Raw genomic sequence first — 22,422 nt, forward strand, 5'->3', positions numbered from 1 at the left:
CACACCATGGAATGTCATCATTGATCCCATAAAGGTTTACTATACCAAAAATCCAATATTAACACTATTTGATGTTTATAGATGTACACATCATTGATCCCATGAAGTTGTTAATAGATGTACTTGGCTATGATGTTTTATAAAATTAAAGAAACGTATAATATTCAATCTCAATATTTTGATATTCTAATAGAATAATGTAACTCTAATTAAAGGAAAAGATATTTAGAAGAAAATTAAGAAAATATACTGTCAAGTAATTAATAAAATATCACATAATACGATCCTAGACTGTACTAGTTTCTTAACTAGATAGGAATCAAAGCTCTAGCTAGAGACTCAATATTATGTCACGAATCGATGCTGAGATCTCTCCTTTAATGAAAATATAAAAGAAGGATCAAACCTTGTAAATGTCGAACGAGAAGGAATGCTTGAAAGGGTACATGACGCGTAGACCGGACAAAAAAGAACTATGAAGAACAAGTGCTCGGAGACATGGAAGACGAGAAGCAAGCTCAAGGGACGGTCCACTTCCAACGGATTGTCCGTACAAAATGATACATTCATCTTTTGTACCATAAGTCTTTCTTAGCCAATTATAAGCTGCTTCTATGTCTGCGTACGTCTCTTGCTCGCTTGGCTTTCAAAATTACGATCCAAATTAAATCACACGCGCTAATCCCAAGCGTTATTTAAAATAAACGGAATACATGACTTACCTTACCAGAAGATTGCCCATATCCTGAGTAATCGTATCTGCAATTATCATCACACAACCAAAATATATATATTATTAGAACCAAATTACTGTAACTTCATCTGTTTCACAAAAAATGTCATTTTACAGATTTTTTTTTGTTTCACAAAGACTGTCACTTTATGATTCTAATGTATTTTTTACACTAAATTTTCTAATTTACCCTTTAATCAAAAGTTCATTTTATTAAATTTAAAACATTAATCACTTACTAGATAAGGACAAACATATAATTCTATATTTTTTTAATTTGTGTGCATTATATCAAAATGACACTTTTGTGAAACAGAAAAAGTATTATTTAGAATTTTGGTAGTCTCACTGGTGAAACAGACCATCCTATTTTTTAGTATATAATAAATAGTATACATTTATTAATAATTAATAAAGAAGTTATGTGTCTTACTCTTAAAAAAAAATTGACAACAAACGAAAAAAAACTAGCTAGCTAAGAAATTTGACGAAATGATTTTTTTTTGGGGTTAAAAGTACTTATTTTATTAAATACAATTTGGAATCCTATGCTATCCTAACTAACCTAATAATGAGAAATCATAAATATAAATTTTGTGATGACTAATGCACCATCACTTTTTTTTTTGGATTAAATAAAATATGGAACAAAAACATATAATCAAAATTCAAAACAAGTGAACTTAATGGATTAATACATTATTATGTCATGTAGATATAAAAACTAACCCCATGATATTGACATTGAGTTGAATTAGCTCGGCGAAGATGTAGAAAACGTGAGCAAGATCGGCGGCGTTGCCGTGAGAAAACAAAACGGTGAGTTTAGCGGTTGGATTCTTCACATACATCGCCACGATCTCATTCCCTCTTCTTGTCCGTATCTTCGTAACATCGATGTCCTCGTCTCTCAGGTGATGATGCTGCATGTTCGTCGATATCCTCATCTTCCCCGTATACTCCTCTGTCACCACCGTGTACGACGGCGGAGTTGGTGGGAAGAAAGCAAACCTCGCAGCCATCGTCGACGTCGCAGCTCCCATTTCACTCGAGAATTTTTTTTTTAATTAATTATTGGTAAGAAGAAAAGAATGGCCTATGCGATAATGATAGATGATATGCTATAATCTAGTGATATTACTTAGAGCTGTTATTTATTTATTCATGATATGGTTAGAAATAAATTCTAAGTTTTCCCCTTTAAATGCTCTGTCTTTTTATATAAAGTTTCCATCTAAATATCACTAAGATTAAGGCTTAACATACTATATTAATTTCCTTAAACTATGCAAAATATTTCTCGTCATTCTATTATAACTTTCTCTTATTGATTTGGAAGTGATAAGTATATAACAAAATGAATTTGACCTTCACAATCATGTTTCAGAATCGTAAAAGCCAAACATTGTGTCAAGTGTCAACTGTCATAAGATAGTCGTAAAAAAACATAAATAAGGATGTTACTTATCAGTATAAAAAGACATAGATGAGGATACACACGCCCACATACCGATCGATCAGTGGTCTTCTAGATGCTACTTTTATTATAAATATGAACAAATTATAAATCAATGAAAGAATATAAAACTTAATCTAATAAAGGGAAACAATGATGTGTAGTGGAGAACAGATAGCTCTAAATCAATTAGTAATTTATTCGTTTGGAGGGAAAGAAAGCTAAATCTCATCATTACTTAAGGAAAATTCAAATCAATCTTTTCTTTTGGAATTAAACGAGCGATATCTTTTTGGGGTTAACGAAATCTAAATTCAATTTTTGTTTATTTCCATCATTGCATGCTTAATTAACGACATGACGCGTCCGTATAATTGGGCCTATATGCATACGAATAGCCCATTATGAGACAGGTGCTACATCAGGTTTAAATGAAAATTCAGGTAAATAGGAAAATGTTTTATGAAAATTCATCAGGTTTAATGAAAATCACTTGCACTATTAACTTGTACATACATTGAGAAAGTCTTACGTAAAAATGGTTGATGATTTGAGACCTCAAATTGTAGTAGCATTATAAAAGTAAAAAAAAAAAACCGGATTATAAATCTTTTTTGCAGTTTCACAGATTACAGAATTATGGTTTAATCAAATTAACTCCAGATGATACGGTAATGATACTAAGAAAAAAATATTATGTTATGAACTCCTGATCGGGTAAAGCGATTAGGTTCGTAAATTTTGGTGCAATGTGGGAGAAACAGCATACACAATATTGATACTAACAAAGATACACAAATTCCAATTATGGAAGTTATATAGACCATAGGTTACATTCCACACCCACTGCTTCATCATGATATGTTTCTTACGGTCCATTAACTAATTAATAACTCCTATTTGACCGACTTCCTTCGAGCTGCCGATTATATTTTTATATTTTCAGGTATAGATTCAAATAAATTTTGTGGTTTTTTGTCAACTAAAACTGATGAATAAAATATTTAAAAATGTAATTAGCTAGTGGCAACTTGAAAGTCATATAGAAACATTAACATGTTTTCACTTGACTTAACAAATTTTAGCTAGGACTCAGTATTAAATCTATTATAGTTTAGTTTATGGGTGTGTTTATATTTAGTATAGAGAATTGAGCAAGTTTTACTTTTATTGTTCTTGAACCTGAGAAAAGTGGTAATATAGTAAGAGACCAACACAAAACATGCACATCTGTGAATTGCATTTTACGTTATGTTTCTTCTCCCTATTCGATGTTTTTGGGCTATTCCCAACGTAAATTCTTGCTTTTTCAGTATCATGTGTATTTGTGACTTGTGAGAGGGAAAAAAAACTCGGAGATCACAAAAATTCATACCAGGTAAATAAATGATGTAATACCATTTGGAAGCCAAACTATACTTATATATTGTGGTGTCTGGCTAGTTTTCTTTCGGCCGGCTCCAAAGTATTCAATTACCCAAAAGCTCATCCTGAATGGCACTTCTAGCGATTTAAAAATGAGATTGATAATGCTTTCCACAAAATAGATTCAATTTGTTTACCCGCGCATTTATGCACTATAATTCTTTTTTCTTAAAGTTCCACTTTTAGAGCAATTCATTACTAAAAAACACAAAAGGAATGTTTTTGAATGGTCGTACATAATTTTGACTTAATAAACACCTTTTTCTTTAATGTTTTGGTCAAGAAGATGTTTCTCTTTAAGATCTTTATGAACGGTGCCTTATTAGATATTCTAGGTTCGACGAAATAATTTTTTTTTTTTTTTTAACACCATTCGACCATATTTTTCTATGATAGTATTGTAAGCTTATATCGAAATACCAAATAAGTATATTTATATTTCTTTACTATGGGATTGATTAATATATAAACTATGTTCCTTCACACTTCATATATAATTTTTTTTTATCTAGTTGGGCTGGCTCACTTAGTTATGGGTGTGAACTTGGATCTCATGTTGTAGTTCACAGTTTCTTGCATCTTTCGGGAATTTTACGCATGTCCCAATATCTATGCATGGCAGGTTCCCAATAGAGACACATGGCTTATGGTAAAGTAAAAATAGATTAAATTTGGCATACTCTTGGGTGTTTTTCTTCCCCTATATATACACTAGTTAATCTTCTTCTATTCTTCATCATTCTTGCGTAACTTGATCTCATAATACATTTTGAGAGCGTTTTCGGTCGCATCAAAGAGAAGTATATAAGAGATGGCCAATATCACTTCGAGCTTTCTGTGCTTGTTGATTCTTCTTTTGTTTTGCCTCTCCTTTGGCTATTCTCTTCATGGTTCATCTCTCTCTTTTATTTCCCTTTTCTCTAATATTTTCAATCATCAAAATTTTAATGTCGTGAATATTCGAAATGGTTACGTACGTAACTCATAATTCATGAATTATATACGTAAAAACTTGCATTATGAAAATCGAACTTTCTCAATGCTATTTATTCCTTTCCCCCATTTTGTTTGAATTATATATAGTTGCATGCATGTTTATACTTTATAGTAAAAATGCAGTTACTTTATAGTTTATAAGTATGTCCTATTTTTTCATCAGGACACAAGGATGAAGTGTCAAGAGTTGACGACGTTTCAAATGCAAAGGTATTACTATGTTCCCCAAAATTTTACTTTTACGTGTTTTAATTTCTTGAGTAGTGAATACTTATGGAATTAATATCCACATTGGGCACAAACTGCGAATTCACATAGCGACTGCATTATACCTCAGTAGTTAAAGTTTCGACATATATGCATGTAAATAATCTAATAAGGTTGATGATGATAAGCATGTTAAGCAGGTTACGAAGCATCTTGATGATGATGGTGATGCAATGAAGAAGGTGCAAATAGGAGGAGGAAATGGAGAAGAGTTTAGTAAGGAAACGACAAAGATGATGATGAAGAAGCCAACAAAGAAAGAGAAAACTGTTGAGGAAGAGGATGATCTCGTTGCGTACACTGCTGATTACTGGAAACCAAGACACCATCCTCCCAAGAACAACTGATCAAATTTGTCATATTCCTATAAAATGCTCCTTATTATTCAATATTAATATTATAAGATATTGAAATACATATTATATATACAAGTATAAATATATCATGGGTAACTGTGAGCTTTGTTTTTGTAACATCGATCGTTCTAAGTTTTCTATAAAAAGTGTGGTACGGATAGTATAAGTGTGTAACCTAGTTGTGTTCTCTCAATGTTATCATTTGTCGATGTCGTACAATAAACAATTTACCATACCTGTGACGTCGTTCAAGTTCTGATTTTATTTTCTTCTTCTGGACACTGTATGCATAGTCTTCGTACATCAGAAAATCTTCTGAGAAACCGGTCCAAAACATAATGAGCAGTTTGACCAAAAAAAAAACATAATGAGCAATGAACGAATGTAGTTCCTTCAATATGCTAATCTTAAAATAAAACGTTGGGAATTGGTACAAAAGAATGTCTCAGACAGACAAGATATGCTCTTAAATGAGCAAGAACATCAAAACTTTCAAGAAGTCACAGTAAGAATCTTGGCTATATATCTGGTCGAAAAATGGAAAAGGCTTTTTGGTTAAAAATAGATTATGTTTTTTTTTTTTTTTTTTTTGATAACTGTTAATTATATTACCAAAAAACGCAGGTATCTCAGTCAGGGATATGGGCAAGCCAATTAGCCAGGAGACCTTTACCTTGCTTGCTATATTGGTGAGCAAGCAGGATGTCTCTAATGGATCTATCTAGCAAACGAAAGGTAGCTTCTAAAGTAGATTATGTTTTTCGCCCGTCTTTGGTTTTGTAGTTGAATGGGCTCCGACTCCTAGTCCCTCACAGAAAGCTGAAGCAACGTTTTTGTCAACTTCCATCAAATACTCTTATTAAGTGTATAATTGGGGTTGTTGTCACTGACCTGACCATTTCAGTTTCCCGCCCGTTTCAAGCCAATCTGGGAAAGTTGGACTCAAGCAGCAAAACGACGAAGACATTTGCGTTTGGATTGGGGAAACTAAAACTTGACAAAAAGTGGAAGACATAACAAGTCTCATATTCCAAATTTCCAATCTGGCCAAAAAGACCCATAGATCACATTATCCATTTCGAATGTTATGTATGTCACAATCATTCGGTGATAGATGGACAACAATGAGGAGCTGTGGAACGTATCTTTAAAAGCACTATGCAAAGAAACATCACTTACGGTAATCATTCAAAGAAGTTAATGTGATACAACTGTTTCCCAATGATACTATCCAGTAGCTAAGATTATTCTGTTAACTGGAACACTGAAACACGACAATCGAACATCAGATAACTAACTATGAAACTTGTGTGGGCTTCTTTTTTACAGTTACAGTATATATACTAATAACAGTTACCTCATGTGACAGTTTCTCTACTGAAAGTGTGCCTTCTGCAGTTAGCAGATAAGATGGGAAAACAGACAAACATTTGCTGATTACTGATCAGGCAACAAACCCGATTTGATGGTCCAGGACAGCAATTCATCTGATGAACTGATCATCATTTTGCAAATGTCCAAGTCAGGCGAAATACCCTGGGATAACATTAGACGAAAGAAGAGTTTGCTCTCATTTGCTAAATGTCTCCTACACAAACGATTGATCACCGCACTGTAATCCCTGATGGAAACATCGAATCCTCTGTCCAGCAGCTGATGAAATAGACTCACTGCCATTTCAGGGTCACCCTTTACACAATGTGCCTTGATCAGTGTGGTATAAGCAAATTTGGACAGACTAACACCCTGCTTCTGGAGTGAATAGAAAAACCTGTCAGCTTTCTTTATGTAACCGTAGACACAAAGGCTGTCGATTAGAATATTATAAGTAGCAGGCGTAGGAACAAGATTTCGAGAATTCATTTTTTTCAAGAACTCAAATGCTTCCGTTGAATGTTTAACTCTGCATAGATACTGAATAATTGTATTGTAAGCGATCTGATCTGGAGTTATACCTTCAGATTCCATGTCTCCGAGCACCTGGTAGCATTTTGCGAGTTTCCTGTCACTGAGTACCTGGTTGCATTTTTCGAGTTTCCAGCTGCTGCAAAGCCCTTTAATAATCACTGCATATGTGACATTGGTTGCTGCGATTCCTTTTGTTTTCATTTCCGAGCGCAGTTCATCTATGCTTTCAGTATCTCCACAGTTAGCGTATGCATCCATCAGTGTAGTATAACTCACAGCGCTTGGAACCAATCCATATAACTTGATGGCATCTAAGATTCTTCTAGCCTCAGCTATACTCCGGATTTTGCAATACCCATAAATCAAAGAATTGAAAGTTGCAATGCTAGGAGCTATCCCACTCTCAATCACTACCTCGAATAACTCTAATGCCTCCTTGATGCAACCAGACTTTGCATACCCGTCAATGACGATATTGTACAGAATAATATCCAGTGAGTTGCTATTTGAAATCAAAGAATCCAGAAGCGCTTTTGCCTCACGCAACATCCCTTTCTGACATAAACCAAGCAAAATAGCACCATGTGTCCTAGAATTCGGAAGAATGTCGGCGGTACACATCTCGTCGTAAAGCCAAACAGCCATATTGAATTCTCCTAACCTGCAGAGGCCGTGAATCACAATTGAATATGCCACAAGATCAGGTCTCAGACCATTGACTTCCATATCATAGAATAATGACAAAGCTTCACTGATTCGTCCTGCTTTACATAAACCATTGAGCATTACACTGTAGGGGATGATACTGTTAAACTCAAATCCACACGACAATATATTCTTCAGCAATTTTAAACCCATATCAATATTTCCTAACTGACAATACCCACATAGTAATATTGTGTATGTAATAACATTAGGACTCAAACCTTTATCCAGCATTTCTTGAATAACCTCCAAAACCCCACCACTGATCATACCGAGTAGATGAAACCCTTTCGCAAGAATATGGTATGTCACGGAATCAGGTTCCACTCCATGCTTATTCATGTCACTTGCCAATTCCAAAGCTTCTGCGATAGAACCAGCTAGACAGAGTCCGTTGATGAGTATATTGTGACTATATACACTAGGAACCAATCCACATTTCAAAACTGTACAGAGAAACGACTTGGCAATATCTACAAACCCCAATTTACAGTAACCTGACATTATACTATTAAAAGAAACTACAGAGGGACCAGTATCTTTCCACTCTGAAGTTCGGAGGAACGAAACTGCATCCTCTAGCTTTTGTTGCTTACACAAACCATCTACAACTGTTGAGTACGTATACTCGTTCTTATCATTGATTTCCTTGTACACATCCCACATCTTATCTGTTTCTCTAAAACTATACAAAACAGAGTTGTATGACTGTGTTGACACTTTCAAGTTGAGATCCTTCATCTTTTCCAAGATATAGAGAGAATCATCTACCATTTTAGATCTCGACGCAGTAAACAACAACATATCCCAAACTACTCCCGTGGAATCCCACTTCCTGAAGCTACTAGATAGAACCTTACAAATCAAAGAAGCTGAACCAGAACCTAAAAGAAAATCATGGGAAATTGATGCAAATAAATCAGATTCATGAAAACGCTAAAGTTTCCTCTTTTCTCCAGTAATTGGCACAAGTCTTGAAGACAAAAGAAAAGAGAAAGACTTGCCTTGCTCTTGGAGCAGTTGTTCCAGAACCACTTGAAGCTCTTTGAAACGTCTCTGACCAGCAAAAATATGTGAAACCAACAATGTAGAAAAACTCGAATGACGAAACCCATAAATATCTCTCAGCTCTTTGAAAAACCAAACCGAAAGATCTGAGCTTTCAGCCATCAATTCAGCCATGATCTCTTCCACATGGACATGTCTCAGTTCCGAAACCAAGCCTCGAAAGTGATGCCCGTGAAGAAACTCACGGAACCCAATCTTCTTCATCCCAAAGAGAATCTCTTGGTAGAAGTCTCTGTGACCGGAAGTGGAATTGGTTGTGGGTAATGGCTCATCGTCGAGTTTGGCGACGGAGAAGGAGGATTTAGTGTATAAGAGAGAAGAGAAAGGAGAGAGGATACGAGATACTTTGCTTGAATTGGATGCAATCCATCTACAGATCATGGAATTTGGGGATTAGGGTTTTCAATTGGGGGATTTCTGGAGATGCCCTTGTCGTCAATTTAAGAAATGGGTTGAGAATTGTGCTTCGTCGGAGAGATATATTCTGGGTTTTTTCCCCCGGCAAGTTTGAAGAAACAGACGAGGAAGAGATAAGGGTTTTACGATTCTTCTTGGGGTTTAATTTTTAAACCTAATTCCGGTTTTAAATAACCGGATCAATTTTGTTCCGGTTCAACTTTCTTACCGGTTTACAATATTTAGAAAGTAACTAGAGTAGAGAAAATTCAAAATTATGTCAAAATTGATTAATTGCTGGTTTACAAAAATCATTACAATGATGATGATATATATGCATCAAAATAAACTATAATTTAACAAAGTAACACATACGCGAAATAAAATACAAATTACATAAAGAAAGAATAAAAGATGAGAGTTCTTTGTCTAAAATAGGCGAAACGTTCATTTCTTTATTTCTTAGAAATGAGCATGCAACAGCAAAGAGTAGAAGCTAAGAATAATCTGTTTTACAATTATTTTTAATTCATCGTAACCATATCAATAATCACAGTTTCCACTAAAGATCGTAGTGCTGAGTGCCAACTAGCTAGACAACTAAGACAAGTATAGTTTTTTAATCTAACAAGAGCATCATATACCGACATTGTTTTTTTGGTTTTTTTTCTTCTGTTTTCTTGTAACTTCAGACCGAGATTAGTTTCCATCACAAAAACGATACAAAACATCATGTAAATTTGATTATACGTCTGTCAATTAGTATCTCAAGTCAAGTATAGAAAGAGAACTCCAACAAATTAAAAATTAAAAGCAAATAGATTTAGAAAAGGTAATAAGATGGATCACTTCACCAATTTGGTTATCTGTCACACCTTTCTTGATACATGCATTAGAGCTAAAAACAGCTTAAATTTTTAAAAACTCGTACTACATGTCTTTTCAACTTAAATAAACTTTCACTATTAAAAAAAAAAAAAAAGAGAGAGAGAGAGAAGACTATATGAATTTTTGACGTTTCTTCGTAATATATCAGTGAGGAAAATATTCAAATATGGTAAAATTTCACAAACATGAAATCCACATTTCACCAACTTAGGTGTAATTAGTTCCATCGCTAGTAACCACATGCATTAACTTAAAACCTCCACTTTATGGTGCACTGCTTTCCTTCCTATAAGTACTTTGGTTTTTTTCTTGTTTTGACTTACCCCAAAATCAAAATGTACAAAGCAAGTCCTAAAAGAGGAGAAATCGTGGAGAAAAGGAAGAGTGTAAGAGACAAGGAGACTAAGCAAAACTCTAACTTCTTTGCGAAACACTTAAAGAGGATTTACCCAATCACGCTTCAACGAAGTACTTCTTCTTCATTCTCACTCTCTTCTATATCTCTATCACTCTCTCAGAACTCCACCGATTCTGTCTCCACGGATTCAAATTCCACGTTGGAACAAAAGATCTCTCTCGCACTTGGTTTAATCTCATCTCCCCGCAGAAGAGAAACATTTGTTCCAAAAAGTATTCCGCAACAACTAGAACAACAACTATGTCTCGATTTCAATAGCGATGAACCAAAGAGGTGCAATTGGATCACCAAGAAAAGTGGTAAGATCAAGATTTAATTTCCTAATCTAATATTATAGCTAAATAGAATCATAAAAGTTAATTAGATAATCAATAATGTGTTTAAACTAAATCAAATTCCACTATGAATTTGTGATGTTTATAAGTTAAGTATACTATCTTAATAAATTAATTTTGTATATTTTTTTTTGTAGATGAAGCCTACGTAAAGTTTCATGACCAGCAATGGGGAGTCCCTGTCTATGATGATAAGTATGATTACACAAATTTATGAGATTAATTTCGTATATGTATACAAAAAGAGGCTCTTGTTATAGTATATATATGATTGCATGATGATTTTTAATTTTAAAACAGCCTGCTTTTTGAGTTCCTTGCCATGTCCGGGATGTTAATGGACTATAATTGGACTGAGATATTAAAACGTAAAGAACTCTTTAGGTAAAATCTCTCGCATTTTGTTACATTATACATTTATACATGTAGATAGAAATTTATGAATGTTTTCATAATTTGTTAAACTAGAGAGGCGTTTTGTGAGTTTGACCCAAATCTGGTAGCCAAAATGGGAGAGAAAGAGATCACAGAGATTGCATCAAACAAAGCAATAATGTTACAAGAGAGTAGAGTCAGGTGTATAGTCGACAATGCCAAATGCATAACCAAGGTAAGTTTTAAACCTTTTCTCAGACTCAATAGCCCTATAATTTCTTGTATATTTTTCCATATATACCTTAATTTATTTTCTATTATTTACAGGTGGTTAAGGAATTTGGATCATTAAGCAGCTTCATGTGGGGGTTTATGGATTACAAACCTATCATTAACAAATTCAAGTATCCAAGAAATGTACCATTGAGGTCTCCCAAGGCTGAGATAATTAGCAAGGATATGATCAAACGAGGGTTTCGATTTGTCGGTCCAGTGATCGTACACTCGTTCATGCAGGCTGCAGGGTTAACAATCGATCATCTCGTCGATTGTTTTAGACATGGGGATTGTGTGAGCCTCGCTGAGAGGCCATGGAGACATATATGATATTTGGAGAGAGTGTCTAATCCAGTTTCGGTTTAAAACATATATATCCTGATTTTTGAGGTTTTCGGTTTATCAGATATATATTTTAAAACTTGGTTTTCAGCTTTAGAATTTTCGTTTTTGAGTGCTTTGTTTTCAACTATTTAAGGATATATTTGATTTGAGGTTAAATATTTTCTTTGGATTTAGTTTGATATGTCTTAGGTTTTGGTTTGGATTTAACTTTTACGTATTTTAACAAAATTTCTTGTTAATCGATTTTCATTTTCAATTCGGTTTGGTTCCGAATGTAGTTTTTTTAGATGTAAAAAACTCCAAGTCTTACATCTTACAATAACTAGACAAAATGTGTCTTAAGTGAAAAAAAATCAATCATTAAGCTTGGCGAACACAGCCTCTAAGCCATGATTATGTGGCTTTATTTTGTTGTAATATTCTTTTCTTCCAAGTTTTCTAGATCATGGCCATGGGCATGACTAGTATATATTACAATAAAGTAGTTATTCTTGATCATGGGGATGACTATCCAAGTCTTCTTAGCTTTTTTGATATGAAATTGTGAAGTATCAATCATTGTATTGGCGTCGGCTACTGACATAATAAGAAACAAAGTCACTCCAAATATGCCTGCATAAAAAGAAAAAAACTTTCAAATTATTCAAAGTAAAGATAAAGAAAAACATTGTTTTTAGAAACTTATAAATTTTCAAATAGTTCAACAAGTTGTGCATGATTCTGTTAGATATTGACAAAGAAGACAGGGAATGGTCACTGATGTGTGTGGCACTGATGAATTGTGTCCATTAAAATGATAGGTTTATCACAAAGACATCATATTTTTAGACCAAACGATGAAACAAGTTGCCATAGAAAAAATTACAAAAGCAATAAGCATCATATTTTATATCCCTTGTTTATACTGTTATTCTTGTAAAGAAAAGGCAAAACGTATTGCAAGGATGACGAGAAACAAAATTTCAGAGAAAAATGCTAAAGAATATTTACAGAGCATGACAGAGAAGCAAACGAACGAACATTTCTTCACTAATCTTAACGTAGTTAACAAGTCACTGTTTTAAAATACTCGTAAAAGTAAAATCTTTGATCTTCTATTATGTGAACTCTTAAAAGTTTTACTTATATGATCTCTCAAAACTTGCACGACGTACCAAGCCTCTGTCTATTCCTCAACGTCATTGTCTTACGTTCTGCAAAAGCCGAGTCAAGCAACTCCTGAAACTTCTCCAAGAACATAACCCATTCCGCTTCTTTCATTTCTGCTAACTTCACAAAGTTTGCGCTCGCTGGGAGCTGCACGTTTGCGCTCTTGTGACTTACCAGTGTTTTCTCTGTTTTGACTCTCGGAGGTTTAAGGAATCCAGATCCCATGTTGTTGCTTAGACAGTGGTTCTTCAATGATGTTGAAAGCTTTGTGAGAGATAGAGTAAGTCTTGCCTCTTCTTCGTCTTCCTCTTCTTCAACGATGCTCTCCTCGAGCTTTCCAAGTGATGAATGTCCACTTGAAAACGGGTTTTTGACGAGTAGTTCATCACTATAGACCATGTCCATGTCATTACAGTCGAGATCAAACTCAAAAACTGTGTCTGCTTCTAAATCTGACTTGGGAGATAAAACATCTTGTCTCACTGTCAAACTCTTTGCTTCGATACACACCATTTCTAGTTCACTTGGCTCTTCTTCTCCTGCACGGAATTCCCGAGTCATCATCTCTCCAATCTCTGCAAGACAAAGTCCAAAAGCAGCAGCTTCTTTAAGGAAAACGGTACACAGAACTAGGACCCTGAGACAAGCCTCTCGAATCATTGGAAGCTCTCTTCGCAGCATTTCACAGTCTTTCACTGGATCAAGATTATGTATGTAGTCAAGTTCTTCTTCAGAGAAAGGTATTGAAGCCTGTGGCCAATGAATCCATTCGAAGTAAGGATCTTCTAGTGTTTCTGGCAAGCAAAGACCATGATCTATAGGAAAAAGCTCCACTTGACCAAACCTCCCAGCAGCACCATCATCAAGCTTCTTCACCAAAAAGTTTCCACCATGCCGATCTGTGTTGAGAATCCGTATGTCCAATATCCCAATGCGGTGCACAGAAGAGACTGGGAAGCTTGAAGTCCCGTGATCACTGGCATCAAAATCATGAGGTACAAACTTCTGGAACGAAGCAATCTTGCTGCTGACCAACTTCTTCTTCTCACGAGACTTGTTCCTGTCCATTCCATCATTGACATTGAAAACAGAGTGCGTAATCTTCACAAGAGCCGTGGGAGGAACATTAGCAAAGTGATCATAGTCAAGAAGGTATGCCGCAACTTCTCTATACCCGGTTTCCCCAACTCGCACAGAAGGCTTCAAACCAGGCTGCCCAAGTGTTTTCCCTGTGAAGCCTTTAGGATTGTTAGGCGCAAATGGTTCTTCATCCGTAGGCTTAACAATTGCAACGCTTTGACCCTTTTCATTCCTAAAATAGTAAGCCCCTCCGAGACCACCATTGACAGGGATTGGTTCAACACCCATCTTCATCGCCATAACAATCTCATTCGCTGTCTGCTTCAACGACAGAAAGCAATACGAGTGACTAAGTATCTCAATAGGACCACTCAGATCTTTCCTCTGCAGATCATTCCCAGTAGGTGAAAGACACGGAGTAGAAGAGCTTCTGTGCATTAAGTTACGCTTTAAGAGCAGTGGAGAATCATTCCTCACAGCACTCAAGTCATTCTTCAAGACCATATCACCAAAGGTCAAAGAGCTTTCCTCAGTAGGTAAGTTAAAGGCAACCTGAAGCCTCTTCTTCACAGTGTGAACATTATCATTACGGTCTAACTCAACTCCCAAAACACAGCCAGTTTCGGTTTGCACGAAAACACGTCTTCTCCCTGAAGACTGTTGCTGAAGCAAATGATGCTTATACTGTTTCCCTTCAATCTTTCTAACCCCATTAAATTCCCCTTTTAGAGGAGCCTTAAACACAGCCATTGCCATCTCTTCCAAGACTCAAAACACCGCCACCCAACACGAGCTCTCAAACAAGGCAGAAGTGAGAGAGAAACAAAAAAGAACAGAAACTTTATTATCCTCTGGCAACTACATCAGGTAAAAAGCCATGCTTTTGTAGGTAGGTGGTAAAAGAAAGGATTAGAATCTGCATTAAAAAAAGGATTAAAGAGATCAGAAAAGCTTCAAGATTTGATTATTTTATACTACAGTTGTAAAATGTATAAAGCAACCTTCTTTTTTTCTCGGCTTTTTTTTTTTACAACAAATCCTTAAAAAACTTGGGAAAAGTTGTCTTCTTTCTCCAGTACTTGTCACGAGATACATACATCTTTCATCCAAGAAACTTTACATAACCGTTTGGTGAATACAGCAAATTTATTCACTTTACACAACAAAATCGAGGAACCAAACGAGAAAAAAGATCAACAAAAGCAAAACAATGAAATCAAAACACATGGCTTAAGATTTACGAAAGAGAAGATAACAATTAACAAGTATCAAATCGATTTGAAGAAAGAACTCACCGGAAACCAAGATCTGAAGAAACGGAGGAGAGGCATATGGAAGAGAGAGAAAGAGAGTGAAGAAGCGTAGAATCTTAAGGAAAAGAGGCTTCAATGGAGACAAATGAATCGGTATAATCTGACTCAGTGAGTCACTGATCCATTAGCCTCTCGCTCGCTCGCTCGCGTCTTCGTCTCAATCTCTCAACGACGCTTTTTTTCTTTTTTTTTAACTCTCTCCGCAGAAGTAAATGTTGCCATTGCCTATATCTTTTTTAACCAGTGCCACGTCAGCTTACAATTTTAATCCTTTTTTTAATTTCTTTGTCAGTTGATCATTTCATCATGTTTATTTTATCTTTTTTAGTAAAGCCAAAATTATGTTTATAATTTTGGCTTTCATCACTTGATTGTGACATTAGTTCATAAGAATTAAGAAGTTAATAATACCACTCTCTGTTTTCTGACGTTTATTAAACTTCATATAATTTTATAAGTCGTGTTATCAAGAATTTATAGTATACAAAAAAAAATTATATGAGCAAAAAAAATATTTATTTTTAGATTTGTTAGCTCTATATAGACGTTAACAAAGGAAAGTTACAGATTTAATAAAGAAAGAATATTGGCTGACAAAAAAATGTGTAAGAAGTAAAAAAAAAAAAAAGAGATGCATTTTACCACACTATCCACGACTCTGAGAAGGGTCTAGAACAAGTAGTGAGAACCGTCGGATCAACAGAGCCCACATGAAATCGAAGCCGTTCGATTATTACATGGAACGTGGCGAGTGTCTACAAGTACCACGTCATGACAAAAAGGGAATTAGATGATGACGTGGCTTCTTACACCGACTTGCCAAACGATTGACGCATGTGACAAGTTGCAAACAAATGGGCTTTGGAACTTTAAGAAGCCCATTCTTAATCTAACGTCACGACAAATTTAGCTTGCTGTACAAAAGTGTAATTAGGTTTTGTACCCTGTGTCTGAAGCAACACGTGAAACTGTGAGAACACAAAATACACATTCCTAATCTTAAAACCACAGCGATGCAATTGAAACTACTAAATAATTATTTACTAGAATACCAAACAACAACAACAACAACAACAACAACCAAAAAAAGCACTCTTCTGTGTTTTTGAACGATCTGTAGAACCTGTAAGGTTAAAAACAACCATTTTGAGATCAAGGCAGAGTAATGTCTCCATCAGAATCTACAACAGAGAAGAAGAGAGTAATGTCTCCATCCTTTCTCCTTTCGAAGTTTTGTCTTCTCAGGTTTCGCCATTCTTACAGGACTGCTGTTCCATTCCGATTGCAATCTGTAACAAAGTTATTCACAAAAAAAAGTTTTATAGAGTTTGTAGACACTAAATGTGATAAGATATATATGTATGTATGTGAGTGTATGCATGTATATACAGTGGGAAAGCGAAGGAGCTTCCGCTAACTGTGCTTCCATCAGATCGAACAGAGATGTTTCCGGAGACTGAGATCAGTCCAGAGTAACTTATATGAGCTAAACCTGGTTCTGCTTCAGAGAAACTTCTTTCCCCGAAACCGTTTGGTAAATTTCTTGAGAAGAGATTGTGATCATAAGAGTCCTCAAACACATCGTTTAGTCGTTGATTCTCTGATTCTTCCATTTCAGTGGAAAGATATCTCAAGCTCCCTGCTATTGGTTCCTCTGTTTTCTCCTGTTCTGTTTCTTCAGGTCCATGAGTGTTGTTTTTGTTGGCTGGTCTTTGAGAACCCTCCATTGATATAATATCTCACAAGGTTAAAGCTTCCTTAGAGACACTTCTTGATGTTGCTACCACATCCCCCGGTGCCACTTTGCAATCATCTTTAACTTCTTGTTCCGTCACATTCACATTTTCTTGACTGAGTTTGCTGTCTTCTGAGGATTTGGATCCGAAAGGTTTCGTATTTACGTTGACAGAATCTTTCTCGTAGAATAAGAACTTATGAGGCATCATAGGCACACCCTCATCGACGCATACATCCTTGACAACGTTAAAAGTAACCTCCTCGTAGTTACTAACTACGACCGTCTCAGGCAATTTGCGAGCCATTACATTCTTGTCCATATAGAAAACCAAATGGTCCTCTAGACTATTACGGTTTTCCTGTATGCGCTCATTCTTAGGGCCAATCTTGAATTCATAAGAATGGTGTCCTGACATGTTTCCAGCGTTCTCTTTGACCCGTTCTTCACTTATTGAACCATAGAACTCATATCCAGTTTCTTTCCCGTTGTCCAGGATCTTTACTTCAGTATTCTCTTCGCTACTCTCTATCAAGTTTTCAAACACATGATCTTTGTCTGTAGTCACACGAGAGAAAAAAGCTACTTGGTGTACTAATTTTTCAAAACATTCAAAGATCTGAACGACGAATAGGATGGACGCACCTGATCTCATTGTCATCTTTCACAGAGCTGCAGAGGCTATATTATCATCAAACAACCACCACTAATATATGAATGATCTACAAGGAAAAAGAAACGAAATGACTATTTGGAATTTTCTAGTTGGGGTCGTTGAGGAGAAATAAAGTTGTATGAATGACATGGAGTTTAGAATCAATGATTGACAAATCCATTGTTGATGACATATGTGAGAAATCATGATGAAATGGCCAAAGACTTAGGGAAAAGAATGTGACTTCAATTATTTTTTAGCAAAGGTTACAGAAGGTTTTGACTAAACAAATGCACAGCAACATCGAATCATCAAAATATTTCACATGAAGATCACTGATAATTGAAATTATCTTATAACAATAACAATCTAGCAATTGAAGAATCTCATAAAATAAAATTACAAACATTATACTAAACAATGGAGTCACTGTCTAAGACCTAGAATTTGAGAAGAGTAGGCTAAAAATGAATCAACCCACCTTAGTAGAGATAAAAAGAGATTACCCTAAACTAAAACTTTAACCTAACATTAGTACCAAAATAACAACCACAAAAAAGTCCATTGGAAACAGAGAAAATTTTTGATCGTTTAAAAAACCAACCTGGAGGAAAATGCAGATGTTTATACTGTTTCTCGGTCCAAGAGAAAAAACAAAATTGTATACAAATCCCAAAAGACAAAAAAATCGTTGAAATGTCAAGTAACCACGATCTCTCTACATTTAATATGAACATAAATGTCAACCAAAGGAAACAACTTTAATTATGCAGTTAATTACAAACCAAAATTCATAAACTTAAGCAGAAATTCTCATATTTTATTCTCTTGCTTTGCCACCATCGATACATTGTATATAATCCCCCAAATAAGAAAAAAAAAAAATCAAGAACAAATGTTACTAAAATTCAGAAAACCCTTCAGAAGTCAACAGATCATCATCAATAGATAAGAATATTTCTGAGAGGAAGGGAGGAAAAGGTATATATGTTTTAGTCCCGGAAAACTAAACAAGCCAAAGAATGTATGTTTTAAGCTCCCGAAAAACTAAACAAGGGGCCCTTTCAAGTAAAGAAATAAAATCTTACAGATGAAGAAACTTTTGGAGAATCATATCTTAAGACATCGTGTGGATTTGACTCTTTTTTGTTCGTTTCATATGATCCCTTAACTTTAAAGAGGACAAAAAAAGAAAAAGTCAACTTGTTATGAAAAGAAAAAAATCTCAAAAAAGAGGACGAAGTCAACTTTTGTCCTAAAGACAATGGATGTGTAGTTTCTTTGACAGATAGAAAATACAATCAGCCAGGTTTTTCAATTTACAACTTTCTTTTTATGTAATTTCTTAAAAGTCAAGCCCATAATTTGAGTGTAAAATTATATCATCGAATATGGTAAGGATAAAAAATGAATACAAATCTAAATTATGGAGTGTATATTGCTGTTTTGAGATATACTACATATCGTTCTAGAAGAGAAGAAATATGCCATGAGGATTATTTTTTAGCAGAGGATGTATCCGAAGGCTGTTTAGATCGCTCCAAGATTGCAACTGAGAGTGCCTTGAGCCACGTTGTGGCGGATTTGGAGAAAGATATTTATGTTGGACTATATATGTTGGTGTTTTGTGGCTGGAAGTTTGTCTGGAAATTGGTGACTGCTTGGAGAGTGTTGTAGTAGTACCAACATCCTTGGTACTTGCAGCGCTTCCCTTGAGGAGTCTTTGTTTCTTTACTTACGTTGTCGTCTCTCAAATTCATAGGAAGCTCATTTTGTGCCTTTTTTTTTTGTTTGTCGGTACATTTGAGTAACCAAAAAAAAAAAAAGGGTGTTCTATCCTCTACATCAGGTAAGCAATGCTCTATAATCGGCATAAATATGATAATTAATTTATGATTAAAACCTTTAAATAGCCACATAAACTAATTAAGCTGGTTACTGATGTCATCATATATACCTTATGAGCAAAAATATTATTAAGATCCTGAACGTCGGTTTAAAATCGTATATGGGTTCTGTTGAGGGCTTAAGAAAAATCAAAAGCCCACAAGGCCACAAGAAAAGGAAAAAAAACAGAGATAGGGTTCGACGAGTTTAAAGGTTAGGACTTAGGAGGACTTAGGAGATCTGTGTCGTGTGAAGAGATAGAGAGAGAGAGAGAGGAAGATTCTTGTTTAGACGATAAGCGTTTTTAAATCTCTTCAATCAGAAGAATGTCAACAAAAAAGCAACGATGCTTGAGTATGCACCACGATGTCGTAGAGCGTATCCTAGAGAGACTCGATGTGGATTCTTTGATGAGATTCAAGGGTGTATCGAAACAATGGAAATCAACGATCGACTCTCCATACTTCCAACGAAGACAGTTGACACATCGTCAGCAATCAGGTGGTGATCCAGATGTCTTCATGGTCTCCGTATCTCTGAGTACACTGGTGTTGGGTTCATCATCATCTGTCAATATCCCTACTCCTTGGGAGACGGATAACGTACACACGATATTTGGTTTCCTATAATAACTGTGACGGTCTCGTTTGTCTCTACCATCACAGCAAACCCGGTTTCGTGGTCATGACTGCAAAACAACAACTTCTTGAAACAGCAAACGCCGGTGGTACTTGATCTTGAAACCGAATCATATCATCTTGCTTTCGATAATTACTCCATCGGTTCTCCTGTTTGTTATTTCCAGAGTTTAATCTCTATTTCTTAAATCTGATAATTGTCGAGGCGATGAGGTTTATGTGATAGTGTCTCTCTTTAAGATTTATAGAGTTATCTTCTTGTGTGATGTAAATTGTTGCTTAACCCACTTAAAAATTGATTGTTTTGTTTTCTTTAAGGCTTTATCTGATTGTTGCTTGAGCTAAAATTTAGGAAAAGCTTTACTATAAAGAGTGATTGTATCTCTTTTTGATATGGGTGAAGAATGATTTAAAGTTCTTTTTATATTTTCCGACTTTTGACAAATGTTTAAGTGTATGTGAGAATGTATGTAGGTGTGTTGTGATGTTGTTGACACTTGATTTTTTTTCGTATATATTCTCTCTGCATCATTCTTGTGTGCCTTTTGGTTACTTTTTTTGTGTGTGGGTCGGCTCACTTCCTTGTTAACTTGAACTTTTGATGATTGGTGTTTGTAGAAATTGGCAGCATAGGCAGAATATGGGAGGTGGCACAACCGAGAGAAAGAAGAAGATAAGAGAATTCAGAAAAGATTATGGGATGAAGAAATCAAGACTTCAAAGAGAATTTAGGGTTTGTACCTTGTGACTGAAGCAAGGTGTGAAACTGGAAAAGAAAGAAAAAAGCATATATATATATATATATATATATATATATAAAGCCACGATATAGTATTTGAGGCATACAGAAGATAAGTTTGCTAAACCACTCGTCATGAGTTTTTGAATGATCAGTAAACTGAATATATAGAACTTATAAAGGTAAAGAAACCCTCTGAGAGAAAGGCAGAACCTACAACAGAGAAGAAGAGAGTAACGCCTCCACCCTTTCTCCTTTCCACGTTTTGTCCTCTTAGCTTTCACCATTCTTACAGGACTGATGTTCCTTTCTGATTGCAAGCTGTAACAGATATTTCACAAAATTAAGGTTTACACGATCAAGTTGATATATATATGCCATATGTAGGTGAGTGTGTGTTTACTTACATTGGGAAACCGAAGGAGCTTGCGCTGGCTGAGCTTCCTTCAGAACGAACTGAGCGGAATCCCGAGAATGAGGTTGCTTCAGAGTAAGTCATACGAGCTGAGGTTGCTTCAGAGTTAGTCATACGAGCTGGACGTCTTGAGAAGAGATCGTGATCGCAAGATTCCTCAATCACAGAGGAAAGATATCTCAAGCTCCCTACTATTGGTTCCTCTGTTTCACGCTCTATGTTTTCTTCAGGTCCATGAGTGTTGCTGTTGTTGAGTGACCTTTGGGAACCTTCTATTGACTCCTCTGTTATCTCCTCTTCTGTTTCACGGTCTATGTTTTTTTCTTCAGGTCCATGAGTGTTGCTGTTGTTGAGTGACCTTTGGGAATCTTCCATTGACATAAGATCTCCCAAGGTTAAAGCTTTGGTAGAGAAGCTTCTTGATGCAGCTACTACATCCCCCGGTGCTACTTCGGAATCATCCTAACTTCTTGTGTAGTCACAATCAAATTCTCCTGCATCACATGTAGGTTATGCAAGCTTTCGGTTAAAAGCTATTGCACAGCAACATCCTAATATCACATGAAGCTACATAATTGGATTATATCATCACAAAAGAACAAGTATATATATCACCTAAAGTCACATTTCAATGCCTCTAATAACAACTAGAATCTTAAGAAGATTATGCTAAAAATTAATTAAAGGTTAAGACTTATTATAATATTTTATAAACAGTTTAAAAAGAGAAAAAGTAGAAAACTGAAAAAAAAAATCTGTTACTATCATCAGTACCGAAATAACTAACCAATAACCAAAAACCAACATGGATAAGAAAAAGTCAGATGGTCTTTACAGCTTCTCCAAAAGACAAAAACAAATATA

The 22,422-nt window shown here is 35.4% G+C and overlaps 7 protein-coding genes across 12 annotated transcripts in view; 2 read left to right on the forward strand and 5 right to left on the reverse strand.

Moving 5' to 3' along the window:
• The window catches only part of LOC104740016 (protein ABHD17B-like), a 3,603-nt gene extending 1,449 nt beyond the window's left edge, over positions 1-2,154 (reverse strand). The window contains exons 1-3 of one of the 2 annotated variants that reach the window (XM_010460511.1): positions 1,463-2,154; positions 723-759; positions 407-643 (exon numbers count right to left, since the gene is read on the reverse strand). In XM_010460511.1, the coding sequence (XP_010458813.1) occupies positions 407-643; positions 723-759; positions 1,463-1,776 (588 nt within the window). In that variant the 5' untranslated portion in view covers positions 1,777-2,154. The remainder of the gene's footprint in view (positions 1-406; positions 644-722; positions 760-1,462) is intronic. The other variant, XM_010460512.1, reaches the window with a different exon arrangement.
• LOC104740017 (root meristem growth factor 2-like) lies at positions 4,371-5,445 on the forward strand. Of its 2 annotated transcripts, none has more exons than XM_019235934.1 (3): positions 4,371-4,504; positions 4,774-4,820; positions 5,006-5,445. In XM_019235934.1, the coding sequence occupies exons 1-3, from the start codon at positions 4,426-4,428 to the stop codon at positions 5,222-5,224; spliced, it is 345 nt and encodes a 114-aa protein (XP_019091479.1). In that variant the 5' UTR covers positions 4,371-4,425; the 3' UTR covers positions 5,225-5,445. The 2 variants fall into 2 exon arrangements, with proteins under 2 accessions (XP_019091479.1, XP_010458815.1); XM_010460513.2 differs by having other exon boundaries at positions 5,018-5,445.
• On the reverse strand, positions 6,367-9,583 carry LOC104740018 (putative pentatricopeptide repeat-containing protein At1g13630). Of its 2 annotated transcripts, XR_002035037.1 has the most exons (3): positions 8,851-9,583; positions 6,591-8,730; positions 6,367-6,497 (listed from the first exon to the last, which is right to left on the reverse strand). XR_002035037.1 is itself a non-coding variant. In XM_019235350.1 (2 exons), exons 1-2 carry the CDS (start codon positions 9,293-9,295, stop codon positions 6,671-6,673), a joined length of 2,505 nt encoding a protein of 834 aa, XP_019090895.1. In that variant the 5' UTR covers positions 9,296-9,583; the 3' UTR covers positions 6,367-6,670. The 2 variants fall into 2 exon arrangements, 1 of the variants encoding a protein (XP_019090895.1); XM_019235350.1 differs by having other exon boundaries at positions 6,367-8,730.
• On the forward strand, positions 10,505-12,445 carry LOC104740019 (DNA-3-methyladenine glycosylase). Its single transcript, XM_010460514.2, has 5 exons — positions 10,505-10,915; positions 11,089-11,146; positions 11,252-11,335; positions 11,420-11,561; positions 11,654-12,445. Exons 1-5 carry the CDS (start codon positions 10,534-10,536, stop codon positions 11,930-11,932), a joined length of 945 nt encoding a protein of 314 aa, XP_010458816.1. The 5' UTR covers positions 10,505-10,533; the 3' UTR covers positions 11,933-12,445.
• Positions 12,893-15,710, reverse strand: LOC104740020 (phosphatidylinositol 4-kinase gamma 6). 2 transcript variants are annotated; one of them, XM_010460516.2, is made up of 3 exons: positions 15,472-15,710; positions 15,178-15,329; positions 12,893-15,092 (listed from the first exon to the last, which is right to left on the reverse strand). In XM_010460516.2, exon 3 carries the CDS (start codon positions 14,930-14,932, stop codon positions 13,082-13,084), a length of 1,851 nt encoding a protein of 616 aa, XP_010458818.1. In that variant the 5' UTR covers positions 14,933-15,092; positions 15,178-15,329; positions 15,472-15,710; the 3' UTR covers positions 12,893-13,081. The 2 variants fall into 2 exon arrangements, with proteins under 2 accessions (XP_010458818.1, XP_010458817.1); XM_010460515.2 differs by lacking the exon at positions 15,178-15,329.
• LOC104740021 lies at positions 16,487-19,036 on the reverse strand. Of its 2 annotated transcripts, none has more exons than XM_019235899.1 (3): positions 18,968-19,036; positions 16,879-17,946; positions 16,487-16,778 (listed from the first exon to the last, which is right to left on the reverse strand). In XM_019235899.1, exons 2-3 carry the CDS (start codon positions 17,214-17,216, stop codon positions 16,664-16,666), a joined length of 453 nt encoding a protein of 150 aa, XP_019091444.1. In that variant the 5' UTR covers positions 17,217-17,946; positions 18,968-19,036; the 3' UTR covers positions 16,487-16,663. Both variants share the same exon structure in this region; 1 of them encodes a protein (XP_019091444.1).
• LOC104743294 lies at positions 21,114-22,145 on the reverse strand. The gene is made up of 3 exons (XM_019235442.1): positions 21,551-22,145; positions 21,230-21,464; positions 21,114-21,152 (listed from the first exon to the last, which is right to left on the reverse strand). The coding sequence occupies exons 1-3, from the start codon at positions 21,937-21,939 to the stop codon at positions 21,114-21,116; spliced, it is 663 nt and encodes a 220-aa protein (XP_019090987.1). The 5' UTR covers positions 21,940-22,145.

The sequence above is a fragment of the Camelina sativa genome, chromosome 14 (genome assembly GCF_000633955.1).
Source record: "Camelina sativa cultivar DH55 chromosome 14, Cs, whole genome shotgun sequence".
Taxonomy (NCBI): Eukaryota; Viridiplantae; Streptophyta; class Magnoliopsida; order Brassicales; family Brassicaceae; genus Camelina; species Camelina sativa.

Bases quoted from the DNA above. Each gene is read 5' to 3' on its own strand.
- LOC104740021 (XM_019235899.1), bottom strand. From the start codon at position 17,216: ATGGAGGGTTCTCAAAGACCAGCCAACAAAAACAACACTCATGGACCT. The intron at 16,779-16,878 runs GTATATACATGC...ACTTTGTTACAG, and splicing joins AGCTCCTTCGCTTTCCCACT to ATTGCAATCGGAATGGAACA.
- LOC104740019 (XM_010460514.2), top strand. From the start codon at position 10,534: ATGTACAAAGCAAGTCCTAAAAGAGGAGAAATCGTGGAGAAAAGGAAG. The intron at 11,147-11,251 runs GTATGATTACAC...ATTTTAAAACAG, and splicing joins GTCCCTGTCTATGATGATAA to CCTGCTTTTTGAGTTCCTTG. The intron at 11,562-11,653 runs GTAAGTTTTAAA...TATTATTTACAG, and splicing joins ATGCCAAATGCATAACCAAG to GTGGTTAAGGAATTTGGATC.
- LOC104743294 (XM_019235442.1), bottom strand. From the start codon at position 21,939: ATGTCAATGGAAGATTCCCAAAGGTCACTCAACAACAGCAACACTCAT. The intron at 21,465-21,550 runs GTAAGTAAACAC...TATCTGTTACAG, and splicing joins AGCTCCTTCGGTTTCCCAAT to CTTGCAATCAGAAAGGAACA. The intron at 21,153-21,229 runs GTGGCTTTATAT...ACCTTGCTTCAG, and splicing joins TATGCCTCAAATACTATATC to TCACAAGGTACAAACCCTAA.
- LOC104740020 (XM_010460515.2), bottom strand. From the start codon at position 14,932: ATGGCAATGGCTGTGTTTAAGGCTCCTCTAAAAGGGGAATTTAATGGG.
- LOC104740017 (XM_019235934.1), top strand. From the start codon at position 4,426: ATGGCCAATATCACTTCGAGCTTTCTGTGCTTGTTGATTCTTCTTTTG. The intron at 4,505-4,773 runs GTTCATCTCTCT...TTTTTTCATCAG, and splicing joins CTTTGGCTATTCTCTTCATG to GACACAAGGATGAAGTGTCA. The intron at 4,821-5,005 runs GTATTACTATGT...GATGATGATAAG, and splicing joins ACGACGTTTCAAATGCAAAG to CATGTTAAGCAGGTTACGAA.
- LOC104740018 (XM_019235350.1), bottom strand. From the start codon at position 9,295: ATGATCTGTAGATGGATTGCATCCAATTCAAGCAAAGTATCTCGTATC. The intron at 8,731-8,850 runs GCAAGTCTTTCT...ATTTTCTTTTAG, and splicing joins ACAACTGCTCCAAGAGCAAG to GTTCTGGTTCAGCTTCTTTG.